The sequence below is a fragment of the Temnothorax americanus genome, unplaced genomic scaffold, assembly GCF_048541705.1.
Source record: "Temnothorax americanus isolate GAGA-0224 unplaced genomic scaffold, ASM4854170v1 Scaffold46, whole genome shotgun sequence".
NCBI classification, from domain to species: Eukaryota; Metazoa; Arthropoda; class Insecta; order Hymenoptera; family Formicidae; genus Temnothorax; species Temnothorax americanus.
This window is the reverse complement of record NW_027509613.1, coordinates 996085-1008528: the sequence shown is the minus strand read 5'-3', so window position 1 is coordinate 1008528 and position 12444 is coordinate 996085. Positions and strand designations below refer to the sequence as shown.

The following is a 12444-nucleotide window of genomic DNA, read 5'->3' as shown; positions in this document are numbered from 1 at the left end:
TTAGTTTAAATAGACAAGGACCGATATAGATATATGACATAGAAAACAGGATTAGAAATGTTGACTTTACCGACGTCGAGGAAAAGTTCAGCCTTCGTCACTTTAGGATCCCCTTAGTCGAAACGAACAGTTGATAATAAAAGAAAGATTCAGAGTCTGGTAAACAAATAACAAAACTGAATCAGGTAATATAATATAAATCCTACTAATTCGATGACACATCCAACAAATGAGCATCCTAAATTTTAAACTTTAAACTTAGGTAGACGAAGCTCTTGTGGGGAGGAGAATCCAGCCTATCTTTTTTTTTTTTTTTTATTCAACAAGATCCAGCTATCTTGATAAATGATATTAGTATTGCCATCTTTTCGTGTTCAACTATATTTTTTAGCTCCTTTGGTAAAAGAGAAAATGATTCTCACACAATACAGGACGTACATACATACGTATACATTATACATTAATTCCCATTATTTATTAATATATTTATCTATAAAAATGTTACGTTCTATTTCTCTTCTATCTCATTTTGTTAGAAAGATTTATGGAAAGCTTACAGTATTACAGTTTATTACTGCGCACAACAATAACACATTTACAATTTGCATGTACGCTTTCTGTTTCTATTTAATGTACCGATTAAATAGCTTTCAAAGTAAATACTGTTGTTGTCAGCTAGGTAGCAGCACTAACATCGCCTATCAAAATGGCTTAAGCCCCTTGCACAATGTAGGCAACAGGCAATAGGAACAGGGAATAGAAATCAGAAATCATGTATAAATGCAAAATAAACAGCGACACGGGCAATAGACACAGAGTTTCCGTCACGTTGGAAATTCTGTGGCATTCGAATTTTTCAGGTTGTAATTAACGATTTTTTTGTTATTTCCTGTTCCTATTGCCTTTTGCCTGGCATTGTGCAAGGGACTTTATACTCCATTTTTTAGGTCCGTAGCTCGCGCCGTGTGACGTCACGCGGACAGCTCTTGGCCGCAGTACGCAGATTCTCTTCCCCTAGCGCCCAAAATCGCAGATTCTCCTTTTCCGTAAACCCATCGTTCATAAATGTGCGTTCCCTCACCCCCCGTAGACCCAAACAATTTTTTAGCTAATTTTGTGAATTTTTGTGCTAATTTTGTTAAACAAATGTTATACATATTTAATTAAAATATATAAGTATGCTATTAGAATTTTTGTTGGAGATTGAGATTTGCTGTAAAGTCGCGAACGCAGTTGATCATTAGTTTGCATCTTTTCGATATTTACCGCCATTAAAAAACGCAGTAAATATAATTTAAAAGGATGAAAAAAGGGAAGAAAACACAAGAGCCGTAACTAAAATTAAAATACAACGTTATCGTAATATATTGGATGAAAATAGATGTTTATTTTTAAAGAAAAATTGATAGCGTTCTCAGTCGGTTAATCCCTATATATTGATGACGTTCTGCAAGTTCCCGTGGGATGTCGTAGGATGGTATTCAATATGGTGGCGTGTGAATACATTTGATGCGGTCTAAATATGCAACGAAAATGTTTTTTCGTAAAGCCTTGAAATGTTTACGTATATCTAATCTTTTATGTGCACCCCCCCGTACCGTACCTAAATAAAATTAAAATATTAAAGTATTCTCACAAATAATTTTAAAAATGATTTCTATATAATAAACCCATAAAATTTTCGAAAATTAGTGTTTTACTGTCAAACTATGTCCATTAAAAAATATTCTAGAGGTACTTTCCTGATGAAATGTGATAGGTGTACTCGGCGAAACCAGATTAACCGATTCGATGAATATTATACAAATCCGGCCATGTTGATTTTGGAATTACGCAACGTTATAGATGTTTCGGGCAACGTGATGAATATTTAATTTTATCATTTGCTTGTAAATTCGTGTCATATGTATATGCAATAAAAACTAAATGGACCGATATGATATACATGCAAGAACTATATACGTGTGAACGATATGACAATTTTTTGTGCGCGCGAAATATATTACATGGAATTTATTATATTTTTTATCGTGTGCGAAAAATAGTAAAATCTTTTGTGCGCTAGAATCACCAAAATAATAAAGCTAAGTTGATAGAGTAATTATTGGTAATAAGTATGAAATGTAGAAATCTTCTATTAAAATTACCAATGTTATTGTTATCAGACGTTACACATTTTATAGGAATAAAGTAGATTCCTTGAGTGAATGTGCGAAAAATAACTTCCTGCACTTTTATTTCATCCTTCGACCTCGCGCATACCTACATGTATGTACGATTACTTTCGTATATAAATAAAACACAAGTCACAGCTTATAAGGTTTCGCATTAGCTCATCACAAAAGAACCATTTCAGCATTTATATTACTATCCAATATAAATATCTTGTAAGCCATAAAATCTATACTAGAAGCCACAAACCTTAGCAGTTATTATATATTATATCAGCAGATCGCTTAAGGCTATAGCTTCGATTAAGCGAGTTTTTTTATTATTAACACAGAAAAAAAAATTAGCCACTATAGCAAATTTTGTTGTAAAATAGGGACAGCTAACATTTTTTTGCAGTGAGAGTAAAAGATTATGCTATATACTATTGCTGAATTATAGCTCTTGCTGCAAAAAAAAATGTTATAGGTGTCACTAAATTTGCTATACGGTAACTATAATCTTTTTTTCCGTATTTAAATTACGCGATCGTCCAAAATAAAATTTAATTAATTACTTAAAATGTAATCTGTTGCTGCGATCCGGTCCAGATCCCGTTGGCATGGAGTTTAGGGTTCACCAATGATCGCAATATGCGGTGCGCGCCCTTAGGGAGAGGCGATGGGTGCGCGGGCAAGAAGGCAAGACGCCAAGATCAGCTTGCCAGCCGCGCTTTCCGGTTAGCGTTTTATAAATACTGCAGACACAGGCAAACAGTGCACCGAACACGGCAGACCAGTCGTGAGATCATTCGAGGTGCGTGGCCGCTTGACTTGCGCGACTCGCGAGGGAGAGAGAGAGAAGGATACCGTCGACTTTATCTCTCAACGTTCTCCAGATTTCACCCGCGAACGTGCCCTCCGCGGAGACGGAGACGCGCGCTTTCTCGGTGGTGTCAATTGTGCCCCTTATTCGTGCCTCCGAAGTGTGTGCTTCCTCGAATCCCGGCGTGCGGATCGACGGATTACGAAAGCGGGGAGGTGCACGCGATCCGTAAATTTGCATGGACAGCCCCCCGTGATGTGCGTGCTCGCGTTTCCGTGAACTCGTCAACGGCGCTTACATAAATAACGACGCGGGGCGACCGGATTCGCGAGTTTCATCAACCGTAAGTTTCGCGTTCGCCGATACGAATGGGATTTGAATAAAATGCATTTATTGGATGCTTGCGGATGTTTTCTCGATTTTCGTACGAAAGCACTTTTTGCGAGGAGGAACGCAGAGAAGACCCTGCTTCTACGACGGTCCGGCAACTAGAATTGCACTCGTCGAGGAAAAATGACCGGCTAAAACGGATTTAATTATAGATTGCTGCCTTTTCGAAATTAAATACTCGCACGAATGTCTCTTAAATTTTATAACACCGTAATTTTCTCGTGAATAACGCGATATATATACTTGCGACGAAACGAAGAGGAGAGACACGTGCACGCTTATTTTTATTGGACGAATGAAAAGTAACGGGAAAACCCGGAAATATCGCTCGACCGATTCATTATTCACGAATGTTGCAACGCTTTTACGTCATCGGGAGGATCGCACGTGTGCTTTTCCAATTGCTAGAAATGTTTCGGATATAACGCTCTTGTATATCTATTGTCGATGGGTGCGATCTGCCAAATCATATATGTATATAACGCGTGGCATTCCTCGTGAAATTTGCCGCCACTCTCGCCCAGCGTCTTGCGCAACAATTGTACACGGCACAAAAATACGTGCACCCGACTGATGGCGCACACTCGCAGAACTGCGATTTCAGGCCGTTAACGGTCCTCCCGTCGGAAATGAAATGTCGCGTCGTTAGACCCTCATTTTACGGCAGTATAGAATATATCCGTTTGATTTCCATCGCGTCCCACTTCTCACCTCGCACCACTGGATTGGAATCCTTATTCATCTCGTTATCGTGCCAACGTGTCGACGAGCGTAATTCGTACAGCGATTATTCTCCTTAACACAATATTATCTCTATTAGTCTGCTCCTTTCGTCGAGTTTCACAACGTTATTCTCATATGTCGATCAAACGTTTTGCAGAATTCCGAAGAGTGGGATATTTTTTCGAGACTCACGAGGGACGATGACCGATGATACTGCGAGATTTATGAGCGACGGGATGTAACGTCTATCATAGCTGCCGCAATTGAGTCCGCGCGTCGAACCATAAAACCTATTTCTCGGTGATAAAAAAAAAAAACGCTGCGGATTATCGAAGAGATGAGCGGAATGAAGAAGGCGATCGGTGGGTCCATTCACAGAATACGGGAGTTCGAGCTTGAGAAGGTAACGCCGCCATTCTTTCCCGTTTTCTCCCGTTGGTTCCTCTTCTCTGCGAAAACCGGTCGACAATTGGATTTTCCTTTGTCAGCCGTGTGGCATTTCCCTAAAGTGTCCCTCGCGCTTCCCTCGAGAATAAAGCCTAAACAACGGCGGGCGACGGAGCGAGCGGACGAGCTTTTCCAGTTTTCGAGACATTGAGATCCCGAAATAGGATTCGCGAACGAGCAGCATTTCATTATGCTCGCTCGACTAACGGCCATTCTCCTGCCTGGCATTGCACCAATGTTTCCCTAACAGAGGATCCGTGACTCGTCGTCGCCGTCGTCGTTGGAGCGCGCTTCGTGACTTTGTATCTCGTCACACAACACTGAATCACACAGACTCATAGCATCGTTGTGATTACATTCTTGATGACACAGAATCTAAATGGAATTCGAGATTCTCATCTGATCGGAAATATTTTAATTGAAGCAACGCGCAAACATCTATTTCATATAGAAAACGTTCCTTACATTCAGATAATAGAAATATATTATTTATTTTGTGCGTATATATTAAAATAGAAAATTAATATTGTTTATAACATTCCAGAATCACGCGTGAATCTCTCTCACAATCAGTTAACTTTAATTATTGTTGTCAGTTTAATTAATCTATAGCCTAATTCATAAGGCTGAACAAATCGAGATGTCGCGATATTCCAGTTTAATTACATTTTACCGACACACACAAAATTTTCTATTACATCAAATGATCAAAATAAAAAGTAATTTCATTTTCGTGAGCAAAAATTCGCAGCTTTTATCCAATTTTCGTCCATCTGGTCGAAAAGATGCGATGCTCGGTTGCAATAATAAGATACGTGGTTCAATGAGACGGTGTTAAAAAGAGATCGTCTTGTGTGTCGAGTTCGCATCGGGATGAAAATGTGCGTTCGAAGCGTGCGTTGGGGTAAAAATAGACGTTGCGTAGAGATTCGGCGTCGGGCGTATACGAGTGTCGGGTGTATTCAGCGTGCAGCCGGATAACGCATCGTCGTCGTGCTCGCGGGATCCCTAGTCTCCTACGTCTCCCATCGGGATTGCATTTCCCTCGTGACACCGCGTGTGTGCGTTCACGCTGCCGCTCTTTGTCCCGAGGACTCGGGACTCTCCCGAGTTTGTGAACGTGTTCATTACGAGCCGACTGCTGGCGAATGCCCGGGCTAACTTCATCCGTCATTCGCGGCTCGAAAAGCAGCGACGCGTGACTCACGATCGATCACCGCGGCCGCGTCATGTGCGGCAGCGCGTCGAGTGCTAACTATTCTCTGGGACAGGTGAATCTGATCGACGAGTTCGACATCCTGCAGATCGTCGGCGAGGGATGGTTCGGCAAGATCCTGCTGACCGAGCATCGCAGCACCCAGACCGAGATGGTGCTCAAGGCCCTGCCGAAGGCGTACACCGGCATCTCGGACTTCTTTCGGGAATTTCATTATGGGTTACATCTGTCGGCGCACCGAAACATTATAACCACCTACGACGTGGCGTTCGAGACAGCCGGTTTCTACGTTTTTAGTCAGGAATACGCCCCGCTCGGTGAGAGATTTTCTTTTACGACGCTCGCCTGTGCACGTGCGCGCCGACTTTTTATGCGCCTTACATCAGGCGCGTTCGTTAACTCTTTAATTCCGAATTCTAACTCCGCTCTGCAATATATTATTCTTATGTGAGTAAATTTGCGTGGAGCAACATTTTAATTCAAATAAATTTGTGACGTTTGTTTCATTTCGTGAGCGTGTGACAATATGTTGTAGGAAATTTATTGAACTATTGCAAAAAGAACATATTATAAACTCGAAAAGAAAATCAATCAAATCCATTTTTGCTGAAAAAATAAGAAATATGGGTTTTAATTTAATTCATCAAATTATTTATGAATATATTTATATTATATTTTTTTTATTATGGTCTAATAACTCAACATTAATTCTTTTTTTCAAAACGGAACAAGTTCACTGGCTTTTACTGCGATACATACTGTATTGTAAAAAAGTATATAAAACTAAATGAACAAGTGTACAAATTATATATAAAATTGTATGAATTTTGTATTTATTGTTCATGCAATTTTACATGTTTCTTTTGCAATGCAACGAGATTGAGCAATAGCTCAAAATATTTTCTGAGACGCGATGTGTCATTTACGTGAGCAAAAGAACATGACATTCGCGCGTTGCCATTGCATTGTTACGAGAATATATCTTGGTTGTCACTGACTTTCAGGCGATCTCACGTCAAACGTGACGGAGACGGGGCTGGGCGAGCTGCACGCGAAGAGGGTGGCCAGGCAACTCGCCGCTGCGGTGCATCACATACACAGTCGCGAGCTGGTGCATCGCGATATCAAGCTCGACAATATACTCGTGTTCCGTAGTGACTTTTCGCGTATCAAGCTCTGCGACTTCGGCGAGACCAGGCGGGTGAACACCGTCGTGCGAAGGCACAACGAGTGGCTGCCGTACTCGCCGCCCGAGGTATTGCAGATCGAGACTGACGAGACGTACAAGTAATTATATATGCTGTGATTGCGATCTCCTCTTATGTATGCTACACATTTTTATCACGTGATATTTATGCGCACAGAAAATTGATAGGAGGAAAAGGTAGAAATTGGTATTGACGGATTTTATTTCCGGAAGTATTACGACGTACACGGAAAAAAATGCTGTTCAATTAAAAAAGAAATTGCTTTATTTAAACGTCGACGTCACGGGCTGCTGCAAACGTATCACAGTAAAAAATTTAATGTCGATGAAAGTCCACTCTAAATTTTGTGTTAAAATAACACGATAAATGAGTTGTTTTAACACAAAATTTAGAGTGGACTTTCATCGACATTAAATTTTTTGCTGTGTAAATAGTTAATTTAATTGAATATTATTGGGCCAAATATTTAAATTATTAAAACTATGTAATGTTTTTTGTTCATTAATATATTGATGTTGCATCAATAGATTTATCTCGATCACACTGATGACGCTGTTGATACATCATTTTTTTCCGTGTACTGTAAAATATGAATATATCGAGAACATTTTGTGTTATTCATAATTATTACGAATAATTCAATTATATCCTACTTTCTCCCGTAAGTTCTTCTCAAGTTTCTAAATTTTATTTATTTAACATGCACGTATTCAAAATTTTGGTCATATGAAAAACGCCACTGGGTGCGTATGAACGATACTCGAGATGTAGGATGTTCGGCCACGGTCGCCGAGGATATACATTTTAACGGCAACGACTTTCAGAGCTCGCACATCGCACGACGTCTGGCAATTCGGCATTGTCCTATTTGTCTGCCTGACCGGATGCCTGCCGTGGCAGAAGGCGGCGATGGATGATCCGCGCTACACCAGATATCAAAACTGGCACAACGCGACGCTCAACATCGCCAAGAAACCGAAATTATTTCAGTTGATCAGCTCGCGGGCACAGAGGTGGGTTCCCACTCGGGAGTTAAACCGAGAATGCGAAATTAAGCGCCACGTCGGCGTGCATCACGTATACATCTAATACGATATAATTAGCTGATATTTACTCCTTGTATATGCGTTAGCGTTTGTTCATTTCAAATTGTCCAAAATACTATTCACGACGAACGGAACTTTAGGAATTTTAATAAGAATTCAATTACGCGTACTTATAATACGACAAAGCGCGTATAAATAAAAAAAAAACTAATCTTCTTGCTACATACTTTGACATTTCTTAAAGGATGTTCAAGAGGCTATTGGATCCGAAAGCTGAAAAGCGACCGGTCAGCGTGTTCGAAGTAAATAAATATCAAGAAGACAGATGGCTGGCGAAACTCGGGGCCGAAAAAGCGTTGAACGGTCAGTTGCACATCTTGCGTCGGCGATAGTATCGGCGATACGTCACGATATCTTTTTTAGCGACATTTCCTTTTTATATTCGCAGGCGGCGCCGACGAGAGGGACGAGCTTTGCCCGTCCATGTACAGCTTTCATAGTTCCTTGGAAGAGAAAAATCAACTTCTCCACACTCTCACGACGTACGGAATCGAGACAACGGTGGATCGTTCGAAGAAGAAGGATCGTATCAGGGAGTGGATACAGGCTAGCGCGATCGTCGAGGAGAACGAGGAGGACGAGTCGGATATTTACGAAGACTCGGAGTTTTATGAAGATGAAGACCGGGACGGTGAAGACGGGAACGGAAGCGAGGAGACGGAATCGGTCACCATGAGAGGCAGACATTTCCCGGAAATGCGTCCGAGCGCCGCGACGAACAATCCTAGAAAGAGAAGAGGCAGCAGGGCTGCTACGGGTCGCGTCGTCTCGAAAAACAGAGTACCCGTAAAGCCAGTCGAAAGGAAAATACCTTTCGCTCCTCAAGTGGCCGAGGAGCGAGAAACGATCGCACACTTCGCCAGCTTTCCCAACGGCGATCCGAAGCTCGCCGCCGTAAAAAACGCAAATAATCACGATCTTTTCGCAAATTCGGCCAACGCCGTCACCGACGTACCGCCGATGACGAATAATTTCTCGAGCAATCTTCCATCATCGTCTGCGCCCAGCGCTAACAATTCTCGAGACGCGTCGCCGCTTTCCGCGCAGCCGGTTGCCGCTGTCCCGGTCAAACAATCGGGATCGAAAACCGCGTCGAGCGCTATCCCGGATAGAGGAGGTAGAGCCGCGCCGATAAGCCCGCAAATCCCGGTGAGAAAGAATCGCGCTCGCACGGCGCCGTTTTCGGACGCGCGAAATCCGGCCGAGACTCGGGCGGATTTGGCGAGGAGGACGCAGTCCGCGACGGTTTTGCGGACACCGGAAACGGAGGAGCCGCCGTTACCGCCGCGCGCGTCAGCGAAGATGACGTCGTCCGTCACCCCGCATTCGGGAACGGCTCGCGCGGACAATCACAATCCATCCGTTGTTACGTTATCGACCTCGCGAGCGGCGGCGAGATCAATCGCTCCACCGGTCGCGCGAACTGATAGAGCACCCGCGGCGCCGGTAATGAGCAACGCGTCTCTGGCCGAGCCCCAGCCTCCGAGCAGCGCTCTTTCTGGCCGAGTCGAGGGCTCGCCGCCAATCGCGATGCAAATCACGGCCGCTTCTCACTTGGCAATGCAGAGTTTCAACACGTTACAGGGTATCGCGTCCTCGGCCGCCTCGCCGGCGAGTTCATCGTCGAGCGTGAGCAAACGGGCCGAGGAGGTGAGCGTGGCTTACGGAAAAGACGCGTACGAGCACTACGGCATCGCCCAGGGAGTCATCTTGCCGATGAGGGTGAACGTCGTTAGGCAAGATTCCACTGGCAGCGGCAGCCGATCCGTGAGCAACTGAGATACAAACTGAAGAATGTATCCGGATTTTCCTCGAGGTCGACGGAAGTTGAATATATATCAATCGTGCAACCAGCTCTAAACGCGGAACCAATCGATCGCTGTCGACAAACTTGAAGGTACACGTTTGGCTGGGATTACACGACGTACGTGAGACTTTTTTCGACAAGATTCAACGCGAGTTAATTGAAAGCTTCGTGGAAGGTATTTGAGACGCGGAGCGCACACATTTGCCGTTCGTGCAACATTTTTCGTATTATAGGATAGCAATGTTGATACCCGTTGATATTTGTTTCAATCAGAGATTGCCGAGAGTCCCTTCGGAACGTGTATCGATATAAGACATTACGATATACAATGTGTACGAGGTATAAAGCTGTCGCGAGAGAGAATAACGTTATAACAGAACGGCTGTATGGATGGAGACGTCACGTTACATACATTATACTTCATTAGTTTCAAGAGACACTTATATCGCCACGTGTCGTTTGCTTCACCAAGCGTAACGGGATAAAATTAGCGCGACGTCTCGGAAGAGCTGCGCACTGTGCGAGAATGTGGCAGCGGCCATTAGCGTTCGACCGTGGGAAACGGTGAAAATTTTTATTGTTTAGACACGACGCGGAGTTTACGCGCGTTTCACTAACGGCTCCACTTTTTAATTATAAATTTCTATTGACACGCTGAATATTTCTTCGAGTGCGGCATGCGGATGAGAAAAACATGGCCGCGGAATATGAATTAATTGAGTTATTTATACATGTGCTTTGTGATATTAGACATCATGTACTACCTGGCTATTGTAAACGTAACAGATTTTGAAAGATGAGAAATATGACGAAATGTGAAATAGACATAAATGTAACGATTTGTACATTAGTATGTATTCTAAAGGCATATCATCTTCGATAGTATTTGTTGTTTTATAATATGTTATTTTATTTTTCTCATTAAAAAGTTAATATCACGTACTAAGTGATAAACTATTGCAATTTTGTTCGATGCGCAAGACTTGCCCAAAAACAGTATAGGAATAAATGTTTTCGCGGAGACACGACGTTTGAATAAATCGTACAATACCAATTCAGACACACACGTCCTTGCTATTGGTATATAAACAGATAAAATATCCAGATGTGCTATAGTTATTAGTTACTATGTCGCGCGATCTATTTACAGAAATATCACATATCGTATATTTTCAATTATTTTTAAAGCAGGATAACAAAAACGAAAGCGATGAATTTAATATCCAAAAACTTTTCATGCGAGATATACGAAACATAATTGTTTATAATTGACGATATTGTTGCTATCTGATCGTCAAGTAAAGATATATTGTCAGGTATAAAGATATACAAGCGTCGTGGAGTTGCTAATTAGTTATCGGGTGTTCGATATTATCTAATTTACGTGCGGAGGCGGCCGTGACTATTAGATAAGCTTCCTTCGGCGGCAAGTTTCGCTTAAACTCCGACGGAAGCAAGAACGAGGGAGGAAGAAGAGGACGGCGAGGCTTCTTCAGAGAAGGAGGGACGAGAGGACGATGAAGACGCGCGCGTTTGGCGATGTGAAAATAATTCCCGAGCGGGTCGTGGCACGAATTAATTAAGAGATACGTTAAGTAACGTATATTGCGCAGGGAACGCAATTACCGTCGTCTTTGACGCCGAGGAGTAACGCGGCAACGTGCGAAGGTTGTTTGTTGTTTATCATTGGAAGCTAACTAGTGGAATATTGCGATGCGACCGGGACGGCAACTCGAAAATTCTTCGACGCGTATACGTTAATCAGTGCTTAAGCCAACGTTACTCGCGGGATTACTAATTGACACTTTGAATCGCGCGCGCGATGTTATATCGATCCGCCCTCATAGCGCCAACATAATGAGTTATTTCTACGATTGCAAAGTAATACATTACAATCATTATCTCATTACAGTGCCTGTAATATAGTTTCGCATATTTGTCGATTGTCGTTAGTAAATTAATATCGGTTAATTGATATTGATAGTAAGTGACTGATGTCGGTTATTGGTAACAAATTACCGATTTTATACGCTACGAGAATGTACACGGTGTGTGCATGCACGTGCCATATATATGTGCTTCAATAACACGCAGTTCGGTCGGAGCCAGTCTTCGCGCTGTATAAGCTAACGTTCGGGACCACACGAAGCTGCATGGTAATTATATTGACTGTACCGTGCGTCCGCTCACGAAATGGTCGTGGCCCGTCCTTGATATGTCATGGAGCGCAGCTGGTAAACGTGCGGCTGACCGAAAATCCGTCGCTTTGCCGAGCGTCACGCCTGACACCTTTGCTGCCCGGCTACCGCGTCCAAAAGCCGGCGCGCAGATGAAAATTGATGAAACCACAATTGGTGTTAATGGCATGCCACAACTTCCCCCTCATTGGTACCATTTAGCAACCTTCTGCATCCTCGTTACGTGTATATCGCTTTCGGCGACATTTATTTCGGGATCGATCGGATCCGTTTCGAAGTTGGGGGATCTACGCGCGAAATCACGATCTACGCGGATGTATACAAATTTGTAATCCGCTAATGTTATTGTTACAGTAAATAAAACAGATTTCTTATA

General features: G+C 42.7%; 1 protein-coding gene across 5 annotated transcripts in view; it reads left to right on the top strand.

The window, feature by feature from the left end:
• The window catches only part of LOC143903388 (uncharacterized), an 18650-nt gene extending 6206 nt beyond the window's left edge, over positions 1-12444 (top strand). The window contains exons 1-7 of one of the 5 annotated variants that reach the window (XM_077416934.1): positions 2775-3316; positions 4244-4489; positions 5838-6066; positions 6754-7036; positions 7782-7970; positions 8248-8366; positions 8452-12444. In XM_077416934.1, the coding sequence (XP_077273060.1) occupies positions 4424-4489; positions 5838-6066; positions 6754-7036; positions 7782-7970; positions 8248-8366; positions 8452-9842 (2277 nt within the window). In that variant the 5' untranslated portion in view covers positions 2775-3316; positions 4244-4423 and the 3' untranslated portion in view covers positions 9843-12444. Of the gene's footprint in view, positions 1-2774; positions 3317-3860; positions 4142-4243; positions 4490-5804; positions 6067-6753; positions 7037-7781; positions 7971-8247; positions 8367-8451 lie in introns of those variants that run through there. The other 4 variants (XM_077416930.1, XM_077416931.1, XM_077416932.1 and 1 more) reach the window with 4 other exon arrangements.